Source organism: Pristis pectinata, chromosome 4 (assembly GCF_009764475.1).
Source record: "Pristis pectinata isolate sPriPec2 chromosome 4, sPriPec2.1.pri, whole genome shotgun sequence".
NCBI lineage: Eukaryota > Metazoa > Chordata > Chondrichthyes > Rhinopristiformes > Pristidae > Pristis > Pristis pectinata.
Window position 1 is genome coordinate 101,744,552 of NC_067408.1, and position 24,723 is coordinate 101,769,274.

At 38.4% G+C, this 24,723-nt stretch overlaps 1 protein-coding gene across 2 annotated transcripts in view; it reads right to left on the minus strand.

The window, feature by feature from the left end:
* Positions 1 to 24,247, minus strand: part of paxbp1 (PAX3 and PAX7 binding protein 1) — a 45,490-nt gene extending 21,243 nt beyond the window's left edge. For both annotated transcript variants that reach the window (XM_052014845.1, XM_052014844.1), the window contains exons 1-7: positions 23,520 to 24,247; positions 11,567 to 11,692; positions 9,840 to 10,013; positions 9,064 to 9,279; positions 7,031 to 7,134; positions 6,119 to 6,339; positions 4,257 to 4,443 (exon numbers count right to left, since the gene is read on the minus strand). In XM_052014845.1, the coding sequence (XP_051870805.1) occupies positions 4,257 to 4,443; positions 6,119 to 6,339; positions 7,031 to 7,134; positions 9,064 to 9,279; positions 9,840 to 10,013; positions 11,567 to 11,692; positions 23,520 to 24,003 (1,512 nt within the window). In that variant the 5' untranslated portion in view covers positions 24,004 to 24,247. The remainder of the gene's footprint in view (positions 1 to 4,256; positions 4,444 to 6,118; positions 6,340 to 7,030; positions 7,135 to 9,063; positions 9,280 to 9,839; positions 10,014 to 11,566; positions 11,693 to 23,519) is intronic.
* Between the last annotated feature and the right edge of the window lie 476 nt (positions 24,248 to 24,723).

The window sequence follows — 24,723 nt, forward strand, 5'->3', positions numbered from 1 at the left end:
ATTTCATACGAATTAAATCTAAACCTACAATTATTTCACTACCTTGTAACAACTTGCCATTTATCTCACCAACTCATTTGTTATGGTTTAATCATCCAATGATTAATGTGAACCTCAAGCAGTAATTTTCCACCTTCCAAAACAGTCTATAATTCTACTTTGCAAGGATTCAACTTAGTTATCATACTTTAGAGATTAAAGCTTCCTCTAAAGCATGCACACCTACATTTTGAACATGTACATAACTTATTGATTTATTTTCTCCAGTAATAATGCCATTTTCTCTGACTCATAAATCAGCATCTATGTTAAACTTGCGACAAATGGTAAATCACACCATGGAGTAATGGTGCGGGACAAGCTGAATTTTACTTCATTTAAATTCTGGGTTCTCAGAATAGATACCTGCATTTCTTAGATTACAAGGAAAAAAATAAAACAATAACTGGACAATGATGTACAGTTTCAAAATGTCATCTCAGTAAGATGAGAGTTAAACACATGGGGATCACTAAAATAATGGGGATAGAATTAGAATATGGTAAGTACTTAGAATAAATGAAGCAAAAGTAGGAAGTAGCAGTGGGGAGAGAAAAAGTAAAACTGATTGGAGTGAATCATGAGGAACAACTCAGGAACTTTATCTCAATATATCTACTTTGAAGAGTTAAAAACAATCTGTTGGAGGAACTCAGCAGGTTGAGCAGCAGACTGTTTGTTACTCCAGATTCCAGCATCTGCAGTCTCTTGTGTCTCTACTTTGAAGAGTTAATTGTAACTCATTGAAGTAAAAATATTTTAACTCCTTTGTACTGCTGTAAGCACTTCAAAGTAAATAATTTTCTTTGTGCAGCAGTCAATGTGCTTAGCCATATCTCCTTGAGCAGCACCGACATAAATGACCAGATAATCTGTTTTAATGATACGAGCGAGAAATAAACATTAATTATGAATCCTTAGTACTTATCCAAGAAAACAAATTGGGAGTTGTGACGTCCAATTTTCTGCCTAGACTGTGTGTTTAATTCTCCAGCCAAAAAACAGATGTGGAACTGATGCTGGGAAGCGTTTACCCTACACTAACCTCTTTTAAAATGGATTGTGCAAAAAAAATCATACAGATTTGAACAATAACATGTTCCATCTAAAGATATGAAGAGGATTCACCAGGATGTTGCCTCGGATGCAGCATTTCAGCTACTTGGAGAAACTGGATAAGCTGTTTTCTCTTTGGGGTGGAGGTGGTTGAGGGGAGGCATAGATGAGGAACATAGTAGGAAGTATTTCCCTGAAGCAAAGGTATCCAAAACTAGGGGACATAGTTATCGGGTAAGGGGAAAGAGGTTTAGAGTGGATCTGAGGAAGAACTTTTTCATCCAGATGGTGGTTAGAATCTGGAACACTGTCTGAACGGTGGTGGATGCAGGGACACTCACAACATTTATATAATATCAGGATGAGCACTTGAATTGCCAACGCAGAGAAGGCTAAGGACTAAGTTCTGGTAAATGGGATTAGTATAGATAGAGCAACACACAAAGATGCTGGAGGAACTTCAGCGGGTCAGGCAGCATCTATAGAGGGAAATGGACAGAATCAAAGATACAGCCTGACCTGCTGAGTCCCTCCAGCGCCTTTGTGTGTTGCTCCAGATTTCCAGTCTCGTGTCTCCATTAGTATAGATAGATACTTGATGGTTGGCATGGGCATGGTGTACTGAAGGGTTGTTTGACTCTATGACTTAATGACTAAAATTCAATAAGGACATTTAGTATCCAATTTGAAATTGGTGGTTTCTACCAAGCTACAATTTTCCAACTATTTTATTACATTAGGCAGTTTTGCTTTGCAGTATTTACAGAGAAGTTCAAAGATAGCAGTGATTTTTTTTCATCATTATTAAAGCTTTGGGAAAAGTTAAAGAAATCTAAGCATCTCCTTTTTCAACAAAAGACTACAATGTGACCCAAAATAAATGTATCCTCATTGTACCTAATGGAAAATTGTATGCTGCTTTTAACTTGTTCGAAAACATGGGAAATAGTTAGGAGGAATAGAAGTATACACCAAGGAAGAAAGTGAATAAGCACATGATATTCCTGGAGCAACACCAGGCAGAGAGATGTGATGAGAAAGCGGGGAGAATTAAAAACAAGAGATTCTGCTAGCTTAAGAGGTCACTGCATACTCCCAAATATATTTTAAGCACAACTATAAATGGCTAATGAAGAGTTGACTACTTCCAAAGAATGCATTAATCTTCAAAATAAAAGATACCAGTTTAAATTTAAAATTTCACTCAATGGAACTAAATCTCCCAGATTTCCAGTTTGACAACTAACACACAAGCTGAGACTGATAAAAGACCAAATGATTCTTGCAGCAGGATCAATACAAATACTTGATCAGTGATACAGAAAGTTAAAGACAAAACTCAGACAGGATGTGTTTTGAGTATAAAGTTAAAACAAAACTTTAACTGTTATTCTGTCCTCTAATTTTTACTGGAATGTATACATCTTAGCAATGTCAGGCACAAGGAAAGCAATTTTAGATTGTCAGAAACGATGGGGTCAGGGTATGTCAAATTCTCATTGTTTTATAGCTATACCATTTGTACATCTTCACAGTTCACTTCTTCCAAAGAATGTATTGAGAGTTCTCACCACACTTACTGACAAATGGCAATTTTTCCACTTAAGTATTTTTGCCATCACATGATCTGGAACTCTATGTGGCTTCAAATTCAAAAGTAGAGTATGATTACTTAAAATAACAAAAAACTTCAGTCAAAGTTCATAAAGATTTCTAGATTAAAGTGAAGAGCCAGTAATTTTACAGAATAATCACAATTCTGCACACAACATGCAACTTTCTTAGAGGAACTGAAATGAACTATAACTCAAGATGCCCTCCTAACTCGTGCGAAAAAAATGAAAAACTGACAATGTGGAAGCAGAGTTTAGTTTAGGTCAACAATTGTTCACTTCACCTCTCCCCAAGGTTTAATGTGGAGATTCTCAACACACCCTGAAAGCAAAGGAACCATTGAATGACAAAACTATGTAACTTATACTTTGTGCATGACCTTGAGAAGGTCTGATGCTGTACAACATGTGCTGCCGTAGGACAATCAAGAAGGGTTAGAAACAAAAGGTACTTGTAATGATATTTAACACGTTACTGTTTCATACTCTTCGAAATTATATTTCTCAAGAAGCTGAAGCTAACCTCTACAAAGTTGGACCTCACTGGCTATGCCTATAAGAGCATACTTATTGCACAACATTGACAAGCAGCTGGCTCACTTCTCAATTGCTTAAGCAGCTTTTTTTTTGAGGAGAGGATTCCTATCCCTTTTATTTCTCCTCTGTCATTTCACCTCTTCTTTATTCTCACCATGGTGGCTCTATGAACGGCAGGCCATTCACCAGTGTTCCCCGAGTTGGCTGCTTGGAGCTACGACTGTGGACCAGCGACAACATAATTTCTTCTTTTGGAAGTAACTGGTTTCCAATTGCATTTTCACCACATTAACAATCCAAGTGGACTACAAATAGATGCACGTTCACTGAGCATTAGCACCCTTATTGTGTTATAGGGAAAGTGCTTAGCTTAGAAACAAATCAAGATAATCATCAACAGCAGGTGACTGACATTAAATATGTCCTGTGGCACTTTATTTTACCATCATATGGAATGCACTATATGTAATGGAAACCCTTCAAATTCAGGGAATAGAAAGTAACTTTGAAAAACAGATAAAGGGATGAGTCTTATATTCTAAATAATTTCTTGGACAACATTTCACTTTTGTAAATGGAAAAATTGTCTACTTTTAAACCATGGTGAAACAGTTATACACCAACAGTGAATGCCCAATTTCACAAAATACAAGATGATAATTGGTGAAATGGTGACTTCAACAGTTTTTGTGCCCCTAAAACAGGGTATCACTCTTAATGCTCCTTTGATCCTCCACTTGCTTTAAAATAATCAATTGAGGCAAACACCTACCTAATTATTTTTCTTCAACATGTTTATATTGAAATGCATAGTATTCACATTATTTGAATGGAATCTATTGGATGGCAGCTGGGAACATCAATTACTCAAATCAAGAAATTGCAAACACAGCCTACCATCAGTTTACTGCATCAGTACAGTAGCACCTGTGGTGAGGACCCTTAATACATAGCACATAAATTTTTTTTTACTTACAAGCAGGAAGTCCATAAACAACTACTTCAACTTACCTTTTCGTTGAAACACTCAAGCAAGTCTCGGACATACCCTCGCATTTCTTGAAAGAATCTATACCGCCCACTATCATCGGTGATGCCTTCAAGTCTTTCTATTGTTTTAGAGGAGTTTTCCAGATCTTCATGAAGTTTATCGAGTCGTTGTTGATTTGTTTTGTGCACTTCTTTCATTGAGTCCAACCTAACAACAACAGCAATCCATGGAAGTTATTTTAAGCATTGATTTTAAAGACCAAATAGGAACTGTATATACCACAATCAAAATTAAAGTATCAATCCTCTATCTAATTTCATTTCGTATCAACAATGAAATACCAATGTTACTTAACTAATATTTATATTATTAAATAGCTACTGTAATATTGATTTGGGAATGACAAGCTGGAAAGATGAATTCATAACCAGCAAACCCTAAGCTATCATGCAAGCATACACAACTGTCGTGATTCTAAAAGTACAGGTCACATAACCCTATGGAGAGTTCTTGTTATTGCTGGTAAATTTTTAATGTTTGAGAGCAAGGCATCAATATCTAACCCACAAAAATAAATCTCTGTTAATTTATAAAAGCTCTGAAGTCCAATAAACAACTTAAGTACTTTTAAAATCTGATTTAATACCACAATGATTTATATTCTATCTGATGTCAAGCCCAAGGATATGAAGAGAGAGAGTGTCAGGGAGGAAAATGGTTTGCGGCAGTGCAGAAACAGCTGTGCAACTCGATCTGTATTCAATCACACTTTTATAAAACATTAACTAATTTTAGATTTAAGTATTCTTTAGGTATGATCCATCTCCCCTTGTTTTCCTATTCTATTTTTTTAAAATTCAAACTGTAGAAACTTATCGAAAAGTGCTCTTGGATAATGCTGATGGAAAAGATGCAAAGAGGGTTAAGGAAATAATCGAACTATAAGACTAAAATGATTCAATGGACATGTGGAACTTACCACTGACTGCAAATTCTGGATTATAATTCTTTTCTCATTCAGCATTAAATAAAGAGTTTTAAAATAAAAGGGCTCAATTGGTTAAAAACAGCAATCCTAAACAAAGCTACACTTTTATTGGTCCTAAATTCCGCTAGTGAGTAGTTTTTAAGTTATCTGCATCCATCTCTTCCTGTGCTCTCTTTTTGAATGCTGATATCACCTTTCTGTTGAGAGTTTCTGATCAGAATCTGACGTTGAGAGTCTGTACCTGTACTTATATTCTTTCTGTTTACAGATTTCAGCCTCTATTGACATTCTTCTCTACTGGTACAAAAATCTCCTATCATCACACTTAGCAACATTTATTTTAAGACTGCAGCTGCAAAGAGGTAAGATGTTTACAAACAAATTACCTCTACATTAAAAAGCTTTGTTTGCCCTTCTAATGGGCCTCATGAATAATTTGTACAACCTTTATAATTATTAGCAATAAAGTTACAGCTGCAGTCTTTGAAATGAACAATCTTTCTACCAAAATGCAACATAATTGGTCAAATAAACTCGCACTTTACAGTATAAAGATGTAATAAATTTTCAGTCAATTAAATCTTGCCTTATGTCACACTTGCACAAGATCTCTAAGATCCAGCTCTTTAAAAGTTAGTGGGTACAGTTTCAGAAGTGCAAATATGATATTGCATTCTTAAAACACAAAGACTGTAGTCATACAGTCATAACCGATGTCGTGTTCCAAGACGACATCGAGTACTGGCTGATGTCTTCTTATGTAGAATGTGTGCTGTTTAGTAAATGTCCCACGACACAATCTGTCACTTCTTCACCAGGCTGCTTTGTGCCTGAAGGATAGAAAGCTACAGCACAGGTCTCAGAAGCCTGTTTGAGAGAGCTGGTCTGCCCTACCTGTCTTTAAGGCGTTTCTTTACCAAATCAATAGTAACAGGAGGCATCTCATTAATGGAAGGTTTGAAAGGAATAGCATTATCTGTCTTGATAGATTTGGACTCTGTTGCTCCATAGGTGTTATACGTATAAGGGAGGTTGTATGAAGAACCATATGGAATAGCCTGGTAGCTGTTCTGGTAGTAAATGTTAGCTGAATCTGTAGGATGGCTGCTTTGCACCTACACAAAAAGATACACGTATGAGCATGTAAAAATTTTCACATCGTGGCCAATCTCCTGAATAGACAAAACACATATTTGCAGCATATATGTACACAAATTGAAAAAATGCAAAAAAGGATCAAACTTCACAATATTTTAAAGTAAATATTCACTGTACATTCACACAAAGTTGAACAAATATCTGTCAGGATCAAACATCATAATAGGAACAATTAGGCAGCAAAAGAATATTAAATGTTGTAATTTACAGCTCTTCAACATCTCACACACATACCATAAAAATCCACGTGCCTTTCTTTCCCAAGGATTTTTTTGATACATACTAAACATGCACAAATATATAGGTTTCAATAAGATGCCTTCTGGGAAAAACTGGTAATTCCCCAAAATATTATGTTTTGGGATTTAAAATATTATTTTGCATTAAGTGTATTGCCCAAAGTAAACAGATAATTTAACAAATTACTAGATCAAGAATGAGACTATGATTGGACCTATAATGTTTACTACAGGATAAGGATTTCAAACTGTCAACATGATTGCAATATTTTGGTGGTGACAAATACATGACTGAAATGTCATTCATTTTTAGAATAAATCTTCAAATATGTTCACAAAATTACTCTAAAAGGAAAGGACTGAAAATTATCTTATTTACTGCTTGCTAGTCAATATAGCAAGAAGTTACCTGAGGGACGCTAATTCCTTTCCTGATTTGCTCCTGTTCCCACATCTTTAATTCTTCATCCTGATCTGTTGTGTCAAGTGCTTCATCATCACTTCCTTCAATCCCTGTTCTCAAAAAGAAACAAGAGCAAACCACTACCTTAGAAAAACACTTAACTCCTTCTGCTTGAATCATTGCCGAATTGAACTGATTTTAAAAGTTGAATGTTATTGCTTCTGCAACATATTGCAATACAGGCAACTCCCATGTTGTGTTCATTCAGGTAATGTAAATTTACCCTTATAATATTCACAAATCGTTACCCAAAAACTTGAGATACGGAATAAAATCCGCTCTCACTGAATTTATACGTACATAAAGGAAATAAACAAATTGTTTTTCAATTTGTGTTTCTTGATGCACATGCAGACGACATGGCTTCACATTATAGAAAATCATGATACAGCCCATTTTCTAGAAACAATCTCCCCGTTACACAGGGGTCGCCTGTACTGGCACACAATAATTGGGAAATGCCAAGTGTTTGACATCATCGATTTGCTGGATATTTTGACTATTAGTGGTTATTTTCTGAAAATAAAGTAAATTTGTGGGTTTATCTAAAACAGTAAAGAAGTGCATCATGGCTCCAGTTAAGCACCTGACAACAGTTTTGAACCATATAGTTGAAATAAATAGATGAACATATGTCTTTTCTCTATTGATGTTGAAAACCATTGGCCTCAATAGAGCATACCTAGAAACGAGGTAGGCCTGAAAGTCTTAAAGCCTGCACCGTTGCTCCATAAGATCATGGCTACTCCTATGACTTCTCTGCTTTCCTGCTCGATTATCCTGATCCCCTATCCTCAAAAATCGACTGAATTCATCTTTGAAAATACTCCATGACTAAGCATCCACAGCACCCGACAGAGAAATGCAACCCTGTGCATAATAAATTTCTCCATATTAGTTCTAATTGGCTAACCCCTTCTCCAGAGTGCCTTCTGTTCTGGTCTCTCCAATGATAGGAAACACCTCAACATTTACTCGTCAATCCCTTTGAGAATGTGGTACACCTGAATGAGATCAAGCCCCATTCCCCTGAATTCCAAGTGCAGACCAAGCTTTTAAAATCACTCTTCATAAAAAGAATCTCTTCCTGCCAGGAAGCAATCTTGCAATGACCCCAAGGGTAGTGTCTCTTCCTCAGGTTTAGAGACGAAAACTGTAGAGGATTAACCAATAAAAATGCAAGAACCTGTCAGCACTCAACTGAAGTTAAAAAGTAAACCATATCAACTTCCAGTGACATTATATACAAATTTAAAGATGAAAGTCAGGACTTTGCTGTCGAAGTCACGCTAAACACCAAGGAATATAGGATTGGGGGAGAAAGAGGCACAGGATCAGTCACGGTCTTTTTGAAAGGTGGCACATGCTCGAGGGACTGTGTGTTGTATTAATGCTTCTAGTACTCCTCCAGATACGACTAGAACAACATCTTGCTATGAGATTTGGTATTCAAATACTTAGAAGTTATTGGTTTTGCATGCTAAGTGTGCACTACAGTTGCAAAGAAATTGGCCATTCCAGTAAACTTTTCATGATGCAATTTAGTATTAGTTACATTAAAATGTCTCTGATACAAATCACATTCTTCCAAATATTTAAGAGTTCAAGATTTAAAAAAAACACTTATAAAACCCTTTTCCCTAGTTTTGTTTTAACCCCTTAATTCTACTTTTCTTCCAATCTCTTTATTTTACTTTCTATATATAATTTACATTGAATTAACTATTCTAATTACATTTCCTGATTCAGACTCTGTGGGTTACGGTAAAGATCCTTCAATGTGACTAGTAATGGAGATTCATAGTTATTGATTCTGTTCACAAGTCTCAAATCCCCTGTTGAGGAAACGAATTACAAGCACCAGTGCTTAAACCATTAGAAAATGTTGGGTAAGTGTAATGAACAGTTGACACTGCTTTGACCACAAAATCCCAGCCACTTAATTATCCTTTTGTGCATTATTATCACCATGTACTGACCTATTTCTTCCGCAATCTTTTGTCTTTGCGTTTTCTCCTTTACTGAGAAAACAATCCTGCGTTTTTCATCATCATCATCACTGGCATCATTCTCATCCTCACGTACAAGTCGGTTTGTGCTTGTCTCAATTTCTACAGCTGGACAATCCCCAAGCTCGCGAGCCAGCTGCCTCCTCTTGCGAGCAGCATGAATAAAAGCAGCATCTGGAATTTCTCCTGAAAGAAACCCCAAAGTCAGCTAATTGCATATATGCTAATGAAAATGCATTTAAGTTCTTTAAAAAAAAGCTTCTGCTTGTATGCTGGCAAGTCATACAAAGCTCAAGTTCAGACAAAAACAATAATTTAAATTCAGTAACATAAGTAGAAGCTTATGATGACCTCCTTGATAAGAATAGAATTTTGGCTACAATTAATTTGATAACTTATAATAATACTCCAATAATATAGTTAACATAAAAATATAATATTCAGTAAATAATACAAAAATTTTAAAAGTCAGTTAAAAGGCGTGAACCTATTATGATAAAAGAAAACAAATTTAATCCCTAATAAAGGCAGATTTTATGTTGCATTATAGTAATGAAATTTTATAAAGGTTAGGAATGAAAAATATTATTCAACCTTTTAGAAAATTATTATTACTGTTTACAGAACATTTTGAGTGAAATTTCAGTTCAATTACAACAAAATATATCACATCATGCATTGAAATTTGGATGCTGGATGTCAAGATGAGATTCTGTGGAAATGTTTCCTGTTTACAGATTTCGCACCTGGTCGTAGTGTATTCAGTGTAGACAGAGTATTAGCAAAGGCTCCCACAGGTTTTGATTTGCCTTCTTCATCCTGTTCATCACTATCGACTTCCATCTCTTCCTCTCCTTTATCACTCTGGCAATCATCTTGTACAGGTTCCTTCACCAAAATAGGTTTCTCTGCAGTGATAACTGCCAAGGGAGTTAAAAGCATTGAATACTTGGCGATGCAACATTAATTGTGCATCTCCACATACAAGAAATTAACCAGACAAAGATGGGAAGGGTGGTGGAGAGAGAGAGCCTCAGTTTCAGCAAGAAACGAAAAAACAATTTCGAAGTATTCAAAAATTATCCGATATGAATATCATCAAATTCTACAACGTTATGAAAATTAGCAGCACAATCAGCACCACTATGCAATAAAGATAATAATGTTGGTATTTTTATGTTATTACTTCTTAATATCAAAAAGTTTTATTAAATATATTCAATTTTAATGCATTCACTTTTTAATGCAAATATTTGAAAAATAAAACTTTAAGAAATAAAATTGTTACTAACTGGATTATTATTCAAAGCATTTTTTCTTATTGGTGTTGTTGAGCAATAGTTTTTCTATATTATCTAAAATATGCAAATATCTGCCTTGTGCAGACATGTGAAAATTAGTTAGAATATAAAGTGCGAAGCATTCAACGTTCAGGAACAGAAGCAGTCGCTAGATTTCAAGCAGCCTGCTCAGGTAGAAAGAATCTGAATCTAATTTTGTCTCACACTATCCATGCAGGCAAATCATTACTATAGCAATATATTCCTTAAAATTTTAGCAGCCCTTTCTTTTTGACAAATTGGACCTAATTTTTTTTTATCATGAAAGATGACACTCAGATCTCTCTCCAGTTTTGCACTTATCTAAGTACCAAACACATCCTGATCAAGTAGAGGGCAACATTCCCTCAAGATCATAATGCCAGCATCTCGGTGGAACTAATAACTTACTGCTAAATTAAAGAGTTTGAAAATGAGAATTCATCAAACAACAACTTACACTATGCCACATCTTTAATACTGTCAAACATCACAAAAGCAGAGCATACATTGGATTTAAAGAATGAGAGTTACAGATATGGAGAGGTTTAGAGAAGAACCTCCAGAGCTTGTGCTCCAGATATCTATGGTGCATCTGTCAATAATGAAGCAATTGAAATTGATGATGTGGAAGAAACCAGAATTAGAGTCCTGAGTTTTCAATAATTATAGAGTTAGGGTTTAGAAGGAGTTGAACACAAGAAAGATAATGTTAATTAGACATCAAATGCTGCAGATACACAGCATCGGTGGAAGGAGAAGTTATAATTTTAAGTTGAGGTGATGCATGACCAGAAATCATTATAATTTTTTGCTTACTAAATAATTACATCACTGATGATGATTGAATGCGATTTGGTATGGTTTAGGAGACAGATGTCACTGTTTTGGATGAGATGAAGTTCATCAAGGAAACTTAAAGGGCATGGGAAACAAGCCAAAAGAACATTGGTACTGTTATGAGAAACCATAGATTGGTTTCTCTCAGAACTCTTACTTTTACTAGTATACATTGGATTTAAATAGATCATAAAGCAAAATTCCATAATTTGCTGTCTGCAGAAGCAATCAAATTAATATATACCAATTTGTGGTGTTCCAATACTAGCTAAAGAATTATAAAGCTCATAACATTTATAAATGTTACTACTTACTTGAAACTTGAGAGCTCCCATCATTTTTTGCTAGGGATTTTTCCAGATCCTCCTTGTACTCTTTCTTGAGTTTATTTACAATCTTTTTACTATAATTTGATTTCTTCACTTTAAAGACCTCCTCTTCTGTTGAAGGAAAAAAAAACAAACATGAACGCCTAAAAGACACTGTGTGCAATTTACAAACATCAGTTCTCCAAACAGAGAACATTTCAGAGTTTGACCTTTTAAAAAAAACTTCGTTTTAGTCATCCAATGAAGGAGGAAAAAAAATCAGCAAAGAACAAGCTGTGACTTTCTATGGATATGAAACCAGCGTCAAGCACAAAGTAAATAGCTATATTCTATGTTTTAAACACAGATTTAAATTTTACAGATACATTAGACACTCTCCCAAAACCCTTAGTAAGACAGATGACATGTTTTGATTTCCCGAGGACTGCATTCGATATAATGCAGAACACGTTTTTCTGCTGCTAATTTGAACCTTTGTACCTTTAAGATACAGAAAACAAACAGAAAATGCTGGAAGTACCAAGAAGTATTTAAAAGCAGAAAGTTTAAAAGATTAGGAAATGCCTTTTGTTTCAAAATACTGCCTTCTGAATAGTTCTAGAACATTCTGTTTATATTTTAGATTTCTAGTCTCTGCAGTATTTTGCCTTTACTATTAGTTAAACATTAGATAGTATTAGCGCTTAAAGTTATTCAATAAGTTAGGTTTTTCATCCTTCTGTTTTTAAAAATGCTAACATTACACACAATCTGTTTCCTGAGTCAAGTGTTTATTTTTAAATACTTTTCTTAAAGTATGCCAATTATTCTACTGTTGAAGATCCAAGGTCTAAAAGATTTAAAATAGAATGTATTGGAAACACTCAACAAGCCTTGGACCATTTGTGGAAAAAGAAATACTCAGTGTTTCAGATTTGTGAAAATGGGAAATATTACTGATAGTGAAGTGATTTAAATAAGCGCAAAAGGTAGACAATGATGCAACGGGTGCATGAGAACGAAGGTTTGAAAGGATGCAAGTTCTACTACAAGGTAAGTGGCAAGAATGATTAAATCAAGAGCAGAGTACCCTTTCTTATGTCATTGGATTAGTAATCTAGATATTTGAACTAATAGCTGAAAAATGCCCACCACAGAAAATAGAACATTTAAATTCAATTTAATTAAAATAAACATCTGTAGTTATGAAATTATGATTGTGGTTAAATTCCCATTGGGTTAACTAAAGTCCTTTAGTGGGGGAAAAAGCTCCCATCCTTGAGGTCTTTATGTTATTTCAAAAATGAATAACTATGAGGTGCAGCACTGCTTCAGGAGAATTGTATTCAGCCATCAACTTTAACATTAAGTCATATCCCTTCTACTCACTGTCAACAAGCTAGGAGATTTAATGAGAACAGAACATACTAGAAGCAGCATTAGGCACAACTAAAAAAATTGGAATAACCTAAAAGCCATAACATAGGACTACATAATGCCAAACAATAAAAGCCATATTGTAAGGATATATTTTAATGGTCAAAGAACCAATGGGTCAGATTAAACCTCTGTACTTTTGCCACAATGCAATGAATTGGAGTGGATAACTAAACAGTTGGCAGTCTTTCTTAATGACTACAGGGCGCAGCATACAAATTCAAAAGGTATCTTCTGCCAAAATGCTGGGTGAATGATCTGTCGTGACTTCCAAAGGAACAAGTCAGTCAATTTTATACTCTCCACGTAATATCAAGCAATGGCTGTGCCCACAAAAACAAACCTATGGCCTTCAAAACTATCCTAAACTTTGCCAAGCAGTTCTTGTTCATCTGCAATACAGGCACTTACTCAAAAGTGTGGAAACGTCGCCTCGATGTGTCTGGTAGATAAAAACAGGGTTAACCTTGCAGAAAGTACAGGGGTTCAGCTAAATCAACCATTCAATTGGTTTACCAGTAAGGTGGATACCTCATTGTAAGCAGCAAACATACTAAATGATAAGTGGTGCAAATAAATTACTTCACCTAACAGGCAAACTGCTCATCAAAGAGTGGGAAAAAAGATAATGAAAAGACAGATGTTGCATCTTCTGCACTTGCATAGGATGTGAAAGGGGCACAGGTATTGATGGATGAGGGGAGTGGTGGCCACAATTCAACAGGAATAGCAAGAGGGGAGGGGGAAAAGAAAAAAGGGGATTATAGATAGGTCATATGAGTGGACACATATCTGGCAAATGCAGTACAATATGGGGAAATGCAAAATTGTCAATTTTGGCAGGAAGCACATCATTTAAATGGTGAGAGATTGCAGCAATCTGATATGCAGAGATATTCTGTGTGTCCTGGTGAATGACAACAATATGCTAGTAAGCATGTATAGAAAATAATTAAGAAAGCTAATAGAATATTACCAATTATTTCTAGGAAAAATGGTGAAGCAGAAATCAAGGACCAAGTGGCATCCTACTCCTATTTTATATGTAAGCCTATTATTTATTTCAAGGCACACAATGGGGAAGAAATGATAAAGGCTCCGTGGCAGTAGCACGTTTCTCTCTGTTCACAATAAATGGATGCAATGTCAAGCTAACCTATATAAACAATCACTTTTGATAAATAGTCTACTCTGTCACTTATAATCTTGAGCAAAGTGGTTTCATCTTGCTTGTCTCTCTTAGAAATCCCTACATCAGAGGTTGCATTATAAGTATTGGAACCAATAACGATAAGGAAGACTCTCAAGGCAGGAGCCAATATCACAATGGAAGTCATATATACTCACTTCAAGAATAACATGGTTGCTACGATATTGCAACTCATTTGTTTCACATACTCCACTACAATGAGGCAATCATTTTTATTTGAAAAGCATCATTCACAACCTCAGAGCAATGAAGGTTTTGTTCTCAAGCTGAACTGCATGGCATCATGAACTTTACTTGGTAATCCTTCAGAGTATGCAGCAATGCTTTCAGTGTTACTCATCTTTGGATTAAATGTTATGTGCCCTGAAAATATATTTGTTTGTGCTTATTAAGCACAATGCAAAATTAAGTAATACAACAACAGAAAATTATGACCTATGTCTATCAGGTTAAACTCTCTCACTGCTGGTGCTGCCTTCATTTGTGGCTGCAGCCTGGGTCTAAGAAGACAGCACCTCGAGAAGCTGAAAAGTGAGAACACAGTACAGTTCAGTATGTGGGCGGCAGGGTAGCATAGCGGTTAAAACGACGCTATTACAGCGCCAGTGATCGGGGTCTGTAAGGAGTCGCTGTCTGTAAGGAGTTTGTACGTTCTCCCATGTCTGCGTGGGTTTCCTCCGGGTGCTCTGGTTTCCTCCCACATTCTAAAGACGTACGGGTAGGTTAACATGGGTTTAAAATGGGCAGCGCGGACTCATTGGGCTGGAAGGGCCTGTTACCACGCTGTAAATAAAAAAATTTAAATATTTAGAAAGTGGTACAGTGCTGGTCCGAGGAAATGGATGACCTTCTGTGACTGCTTTGAGTCGGTAGACTGGTCCATGTTTAAAGACTCCACAGCCAGCCTAGATGAGTATGTCACCACCGTCACAGACTTTTTCAGCAAGTGTATTGAGGACTGTGTACCAAAGAGGACGATCCAGGTGTTTCCAAACCAGAAACCATGGATGAACTGGGAGATCCAATCCCTAATGAAGTCACGGACTGTGACGTTCAAATCAGGTAACCCTGACCTATACAAGAAATCAAGATACGACCTTCATAAAGCTATCAGGGATGTCAAGATGCAATACCAGTCCAAAATTGAGTCGCAGACCAGCTGTCAGTTGTGGCAGGGCTTACATGCTATAATAGGCTATAAAATGAAGTAGGGCAGCATTGCCAACAAAGGCACATCCCTTCCCAATGAGATTAATGCATTCTATGCACGTTTTAAACAGAAGTGGATTAGAAAGTCACCACCCACCCCAATGCACTTGAACCTACAGTCAGTCTTCTGGAGAGTGAACCCGCGGAAAGCATCTGGCCCAGATAGTGTGCCTGCCGTGTCCTTAGATCCTGCGCAGATCAGCTGATGGGGGTATTTGCAGACATTTTTACCCTCTCCCTTCTTCAATCTGAGGTTCCTACCTGCTTTAAGACGACTTCTATCATATATGAAAAACAAGGTAATGTGTCTTAATGACTACCGCCCAGTGACTCTGACATCCACCACCATGAAGTGCCTCAAGACGCTGGTAATGGTACGTATTAACTTCAGCGTCCCAGACAACCTTGCCCACTGCAATTCCCCAACTGCTGAAACAAGACTGCAGCAGACACCATCCCCCTGGCCCTACACTCATCTCTGGAGCATCCGGACAGTAAAGACACCTATGTTAGACTATTGTTTATTGACTGCAGTTCCACCTTCAATACCATAATTCCAAGCAAACTTATCTCCAAAGTCCGAGACCTGGGACTCAACACCTACCCTTGCAACTGGATGCTTGACTGCCTGACCAACACATCGCAATCAGTGAGGATAGGCAGCAACACCTCCGCCATGATTATTCTCAACACTGGTGCCCCACAAGGCTGCATTCTCAGCCCCCTACACTATTCCCTATACATTCACGACTGTGTGGCCAGATTCTGCTCTAACTCCATCTACAAGTTTGCAGATACCACCATATTGGGCTGTATCTGAAATAACGATGAGTTGGAGTACAGGAAGGAGATAGAGAGCCTAGTGACATGGTATCATAACAACGATCTTTCCCTCAACGTCAGCAAAACAAAAGAGCTGATCATTGACTTCAGGAAGGGGGACGGTGCACACGCTCCTGTTTACATCAAAGGTGCTGAGATTGAAAGGGTTGAGATCTTCAAGTTCCTAGGAGTGAACATCACCAATAGCATGTCCTTGTCCAACCATGTAGACGCCATAGCCAAGAAAGCTCACCTGCACCTCTACTTCCTCAGGAGGCTAAACAAATTTGGCACGTCCCCTTTGACCCTCACCAATTTTTAATCGATGCACCATAGAAAGCATCCTATCCAGATGCATCACAGCTTGGTATGGTAACTGCTCTGCCTGAGACTGCAAGAAACCGCAGTGAGTCACAGCTCAGCACATCATAGAAACCAGCCTCCCCTCCATGGACTCTGTCTATACTTTTTGTTGCTTCAGTAAAGCAGACAGCATAATCAAAGACACCCTCCCCCCCAACCCCAGGCATTCTCTCTTCTACCCCCTCCCATCGGGCAGAAGATACAAAAGCCTGAAAGCACGTACCACCATGCTCAAGGACAGCTTCTATCCTGCTGTTAGAAGACTATTGAACGGTTCCCTAGTATGGTAAGATGGACTCTTGACCTCACAATCTACCTTGTTATGACCTTGCACCTTACTGTCTACCTGCACTGCACTTTCTCTGTAACTGTAACACTTTATTTGCATTCTATTATATTTTACCTTGTACTACCTCAATGTACTGTTGTAATGATTGATCTGTATGAACAAGTATGCAAGTTTTTCCACTGTACCTTCAGTACATGTGATGATAATAAACCAATAATAATAAAGCTCAGCCTCAGATTGCTGGCTCTAACCATTACATAGTGGCTGGCTTTACAGCGCCTAACATATTGCCTGAGAAGCCTTGGTGGGATACGAATTGCTGAACTTGTGAAGGGGATATCAATATCCTAAACTGGCACACCTTACAGGGAACTGGCTAGACAATGGTACAAGGATTTCCCGGCAACAACGGGCACCAACATTGTACTCATCTTTGAACCCAATGCTGAAAAATGCCAAATCATATGTATTTCAATGGTGTTGCTGTCATTCCTCTCCCCAATCCGCTCTCCATGCACTCTGAACAGGCTCCGATCACGATGAAGTGAGAGAGTTCAGGGTGGGAAGGTAAGGTTGCATATCTCTGCTGCAGTTGAGGAGAGGAATTTGTGCAGGCCATATCACTGCTCAAGTAGGACAACCTTCTGCTCACACAAAGCATCCCTCTGCTTACACAGAATAATCTGCTCACATACAGCATCTTTCCATTCACAGAGGATGGGTAGTTGGTCATGTACAACCACACACAAAATGCTGGAGGAACTCAGCAGGTCAAAAAGTATCTATGGTAAGAAATAAACAGTTGATGTTTCTGGTCAAGACCCTTCATCAGGACCAGCGTGCAGTCCTGATGAAGGGTGTCGACCCGAAACGTCAACTGTTTATTTCTGTCCATAGATGCTGCCTGACCTGCTGAGTTCCTCCAGCATTTTGTGTGTTGCTCCAGATTCCAGCATCTGCAGAATCTCTTGTGTCTCATATACAACCACAAGTTGCTCATGGGTAACATCTCTATCTCCACCAAGTGTATTTTCTCAATGAGGACAATGAAATATTCATGAGTGGGATCTCTCTGCAGATCTCTTAAATCAAATACCAACAATACTGAATCAAGAGGAAACTTTAAGGAGAAACCCAAGCAATTCTTGTAGAGTGATGCAACAAAATGCAAAGTGAATCCCTACCAGATGAATTTACCTTGTACGTAATGTCACATAGAAAAGTGAAAAACACCTGTGTGAGATATTGTATAAACTGATGCAGTAAGCCAGAAAGAAAATTTAAGCTGTTGTGGAGCCACTGACCTGGAGGTAATGGAAAACTGAAAACATTCAGTAATCTGGTGTGTACTGGGTTGAATAATAGAAATTTAAAATAGCAGCAACAATAAGAGCTTGGGGAACTTTGAACAATCTTATAAATCAAATTAATTTTCAACCTGATACAACTGAGAATGAATAGGAGAACAATATATTTCTTTATGGTATATATGTTATTAAAATGATTAGGAGAGATATAACCGACAGCAAAGCTCTCCAAATGTGCAAGGTGTTCAGAGTATACTAAACTCTAACATTTTACAGGCCAAATTATTTTGCAACATAGTACACTGTGACACTGACACCTGCACAATCTTAAAATCAAAAGGAATACAATTGAAAAGGTAGACTCCAACCAAGTCACTATGAACTTTGCCAGCTTAATATCAGCCAATTTTCTCAGCAGGCAGCCTTTACTGCTGCACTCGTGACAGCTAAGCCCAGCTTCTGCTCACCAGATAAAAAGGCAAGCAATGGATCTACAAATTTTCTGCAAATAATCTAGTTGCTCCTGCTCTATTTTGCTTTTTAAAATTTCCAGAGAATGGGTATCAGCACAAAAATGTGCACAATTGCCCAGAAAATGCAAATCTCTACTCAAAACTCAGAAGTTGAATTTATAAACCCATTATCATTTTTAACTTGGCAGTTAAAAACCTTAGATTTCCTGCAAGTCATAACTCAAACGTAGAGGTTGGCACAGTGTCATTCTAGTCAACTTTCGAATATTAAACAATGTCTCTTTACAATATTTTTATTAAATCCATGAAAAAAATACAGAGTACATACATCAAAAAAGAAAGTAAAAATACTACTGAATACATTGTATTAAGTCGTACTTAGGATTACAATACTCTAAATCAATAATCACATATAGTAGTTAGTTAATAAGGAAAGAAAATATTGAAATATTTTATTACAAAAAAAATCTACCCCCACTACCAAAACCCAAAGCTGTTAGAAGGAACAGCAAGGAAAAACCTTAAGAAACGTAACAGTGTCAGCCAATATCTGCATTTTAGTCCCCAAATCAGAGATTTTGAAAATAATTCAAAAAGGGTCCCCACGGGGTTTGAAAGTCTGGGTTAGATTCCAAAACTGAACAGCGAATCTTCTCTAAATTCAAGTATGACATAACATCCCGTAACCATTGAACATGCGTAGGTGGAGTAGCTTCCTTCCATTTAAGCAATACTGCTCTCCTGGCTATAGGAGAAATAAAAGCCAGAATATGTAAATCAGAAGCCTTCAAAGTTATAGCTTTTTCTCCAACAATCCCAAATAGTGCAGTCAAAGGATTAAGTTTAAAATTTATTTTAAAAAGTACAGAAAAAGTATGAAAGACCTCTGTCCAATATTTTTTAAGACTCTGACAAGTCCAAAACATGTGAATTAGGGAAGCCACTCTGTTATTGTATTTGTCACAGTAAGGAGATATATCAGAATAAAAATGGGATAGTTTATCTTTAGACAAGTGAGCTCTATGGACCGCTTTAAATTGAAGGAGAGAATGACGAGCACATAATGATGAAGTATTAACCAACTTGAAAATTTCATTCCAAGTCTCTTCGGAAATTGACATCTGCAAATCTTGTTCCCAAGCGTTTTTAATTTTATCTAGTGGCAGCTTACTCATTCCTAGTAATCTGTCATAAATATTAGATATTGAGCCATCCTGAAAGGGTTCCAACTTAAAAATTACATCTAATAAATTCTATCGGGACACAAAGGAAAAGAATGTAATTGAGATCGAAGAAAATCTCCAATTTGTAAATATCTTTAAAAAAATGAGTTTTTGGTAAATTATACTTGGTAGACAATTGTTCAAATGAAGGAAGATTTCCTCCAACAAATAGATCTTGAAAACAAGTAATACCTAATTTGTCCCACTCTTTAAAAACTACATCAGTCATAGAAGGTTTAAAAAAGTAATTAGAGAAAATGGGACTGGACAAAGAAAAACTCAATAAACCAAAATATTTTCTAAATTGTAACCAAATTCTCAAGGCATGTTTAACTACTAAATTATCTGTTAGTTTAATTAATGATAAAGGAAGTGGAGAACCAAGCAGAGAAATAATAGAAAATTTTTTAACAGAGTTAATTTCCGAAGAGACCCATACTGGACAAGCTTCTCAATTAATGTAATATAACCAAAATGTAAGATTTCGTATATTGACTGCCCAGTAATAAAATCTAAAATTAGGTAAGGCTAAACCTCCATTCTTTTTAACCTTCTGAAGGTGAACTTTATTTAATCTAGTATGTTTATTATTCCATATGTAAGAAGATATAATTGACTCAAGAGAGTCAAAGAAAGATTTAGGAATAAAAACAGGTAAAGCCTGAAATAAATATATAAATTTAGGTAAAGCATTCATTTTAATAACATTAATTTGGCCAATCAATGATATAGAAAGGGGAGACCAACTCGATAAAACCCTTTTCGCATAGTGTAATAAGGTAAAAAAAAAATTTCTTTAAATAAATGCTTAAAATTTTTAGTAATTGACACTCCCAAATTGGTAAAATGATTTCTTACAATTTTAAAAGGAATATTAATATCAAATGGTACCAAATTATTCAGAGGAAAAAAATCACTCTTGTATAAGTTCAATTTGTAGCCTGAAAAATGACTAAAGCGAGAAAGTAAAGAAAGCATAGGAGGTAAGGAGGCTTCAACATTAGATATAAAGAGTAATAAATCATCAGCATATAGAGAAACTTTATGATTAATACCTCTTCTGGAGATACCAAAGATATCTCTAGATTCTCGGAAAGAAATAGCTAAAGGTTCTAAGGCCAAATCAAAGAGCAAAGGGCTCAAAGGACATCCCTGTCTGGTTCCACGTTGAAGTTTAAAAGGTTTAGAATTTTGAAAGTTAGTAAGAATTCAAGCAGAAGGGGATAAATAAAGTAATTTAATCCATTGGATAAAATCAGGCCCAAAAGTAAATTTCTCTAAAGTTTTAAATAAGTAATTCCATTCAATCCGATCAAAGGCCTTCTCAGCATCTAAAGATATCACACATTCCAATATTTCCTTAGAAGGGGAATAAATAATATTCAATAAATGATGAATATTAAAATGAGAATATCAATTTTTAATAAAACCAGTCTGATCATCGGATATAATTGAAGGTAAAATATTTTCCAATCTACGAGCTAGAACTTTAGATAAAATGTTAACATCCACATTAAGTAGCGAATACCTATTTTGCAATAAACTACAAAGGCTAAGGCAAAGCTCAAGCAATTTACACATGCTATTTAAACTGAGCCTGATGGTAATAAAAATTTCCAGTGACTGTGTTTAACCACTTCTCATTCAAATCCACTATAAAAGAAATTTATTTTAAGTTAGTTTTGATCGACTAAGCAAAACTGTCTCTGAAGTAACACTAAGAAAAAGAACATGCAAATTAAAATAATACATTTTTAAACTTATCTATAGTGAAGTATATAATGGCAGGGAATATAGCAATAGATTATAACTCCATTGAGCAGTTAAACTCTGTTAAAAGCATAGAGCAAATAAGCAGCTGTCATTCAAACATTGAACACATATTTTACCTCGAACATTAAATCAAGCATAACCAGTACTTTGTGTAATCTGATTACATTTCTACTCTATGCCCATACGTCAATGACCAAAATATTGCTTTTCTTTTTTTATAATTCCCTGCTCATTTTCATGGAATTTTACATCTAACCCTTACCACTTTAGTTTTATTTATCCACACTTTTCACTCTCTTAAATATATAATCTCATCTATTCATCCCTCCAAAAAATACCTCACACTTATTCATCCATGCTGTCACTTGTCTGCTCATCCCAATACTTTTTACTGCTCTGCTCAGTTTGCCAAACACCACGCTTTCATGCCATTCACAAATTTTAAGAATTGTATTTACATAAATGGATAAACACATCCAAACAATTTCTGATCCTAGCAACACATTTGCTCCAAACCACCTTCCTCTCAGTAGGCACTTTTCTATCCACATTAGTATATTTCTGCTCGCAACCTATGCCTTCACTTTTCTAACAAGCCCCTTGCAAGACAGCTTATCCAACATCTGAAAATCCAGAAGATACATTCCTTTTATCTTTCTAATTAGTTATTACCTCAAAAAGAGGTGTGTGTCAAATGTGACCCGACTATCACAAACTGATGTCAATTCTCTTTAAACCCAATTGCTTATCAATTTCAAATTAAGACTTAGAAGAATTTGTAACAAGAGATATTAAACTGCACTACTATTAATTCAGCTTCTTTTTGACAAATAAGAACTTGGAGCTTGACAGAGTAGAAATGTAAAAAATGTTTTCTTGTGCAGGAGAATCTAGTGCTAGAAATCTGAAATAAGACCAGAAGATGTTGGAAACACTTACCAGGCCAGGCAGCATCTGTGGAAGGAGAAACAGATCTAAAATAGTGACTCTGTTTCTCCTTCCACAGAGGCTGCCTGACCTGCTGAGTGTTTCCAGCATTCAGGTTCATCCAGTTATGTCAGAAATGAGCCAGAATTTCTTTTTTCAGATGGTTGTGAATCTTTGGAACTCTTCTGCAGATGGCAGTGGAAGTTGGGTCTTTGATTTTTTTTATGGCAAAGATAGATAGCCAAGGAAATTAAAGATTACAGGGGATAGGCAGTTGAGTTTACAATCAGATCAACCATTATGTTACTGAATGGCAGAGCAAATTTAAGGAACCAAGTGGCCTACTCTTGCCCTGATTTCTATGTTTATATGAACATCAATGTTAGTTACTACCCGAGTGCTTTCAGTATATTTTTGTCTATCAAAACCTGAATCTTCCAGGATTTAATGTATACAACCAAACCCTTTCCACGTTTCTCTCCACTTCCAACTGGAATGCGTATCTCTCCCACATTGTTTTCAATTGCTTGTTTAGAGCCACTTCTCACAAGTTACATCTTACAGATGGGTAATTAAGTAATTTATATCTTACTTAAAAAAATGACAATTGCACCTACAAAATTTCAAATCTGTGGAATAAAACAGAACTGGCCTTGGTGATGAATTATGCTACTGGTTTCGCTCAACAGTACACAATTATTTTTAACTGTTGGTAACAGTATATGTACGGATGCCTTGCACTCCCCCTCCCTCCCTCTTTCCCCCCTCCTTTCCTTCCTTCCCTCTCCCCCTCCCCTTCCTTCCCTCCCTTCCTTCCCTCTCTCCCTCCCTTCCCTTCCCTCTCACCCCCTTCCCTCTCCTCCCTCCCCCGGTGCCCTCCACGGTTGCGAACCCAAGTCCAGAGACTGACTGCGGTGTCCGCTCACCTTCCTCTTCATCCTGGAAGCTGAGTAACGCCGCCCGGGGCACCTCCTTTTCTCGGCTTCTCTTCTTGTCTTTGCCGGGGAGTTTGGCGGCGCTGGGGGCGGGCGCAACCCTGGCGAGACCGAGGCCCGGCACGGCTTTGGGAGGATCGAGCAGCGGCGCGGTTTTAACAAGAGCGAGGCCGGCCACGGGTTTGGGGGCCACCAGGCCCGGTAAGGGTTGGGCAGCGTCAAGGCCCGGCGAGGGTTTGCCAGGGCCGAGCCCCGGGGCGCAGAGGGCAGGCCTGGGTGGTAGCGGTAGGCCAAGGCCCGGCTCGCAGATCCCCGGGCTCGGCGGCGGCTCGGCGCTTTTCTCGTGGCTGTTGTTGGTGAGCGCGGCTTCGGCTCCCGCGCCGGCCTGGGCCGGCTCCTGGCTCGGCCCGTCCTCCCGCTCTTCCTCTTCAGAATCGTTCCGCCGCCTGAAGTTTCGGCGCGATTTCTTGAACATGGTCGCGGTGAGATCGGCGCCTGCGACCGGGCAGCGCTGCAGCCTCGAGTACCCGGCAGAGGGGCCGGATCCCGGTCACAGCGCCCCCCGCCGTCCGGGCCGGATCCCGGTCACAGCGCCCCCCGCCGTCCGGGCCGGATCCCGGTCACAGCGCCCCCCGCCGTCCGGGCCGGATCCCGGTCACAGCGCCCCCCGCCGTCCGGGCCGGATCCCGGTCACAGCGCCCCCCGCCGTCCGGGCCGGATCCCGGTCACAGCGCCCCCCCCCCCCGGAGTCCGGGCCGGATCCCGGTCACAGCGCCCCCCCCCCCGGAGTCCGGGCCGGATCCCGGTCACAGCGCCCCCCCCCCCGGAGTCCGGGCCGGATCCCGGTCACAGCGCCCCCCCCCCCGGAGTCCGGGCCGGATCCCGGTCACAGCGCCCCCCCCCCCCCCCGGAGTCCGGGCCGGATCCCGGTCACAGCGCCCCCCCCCCCCCGGAGTCCGGGCCGGATCCCGGTCACAGCGCCCCCCCCCCCGGAGTCCGGGCCGGATCCCGGTCACAGCGCCCCCCCCCCCGGAGTCCGGGCCGGATCCCGGTCACAGCGCCCCCCCCCCCCCCCCCCCCCGCCGGAGTCCGGGCCGGATCCCGGTCACAGCGCCCCCTGGAGGCCTTCTCAGTGACCCCACCATCCCAGAGTCAGTGGAGAAGGTGGCGCCATAGCGCCCTCCGGAGTCAACAT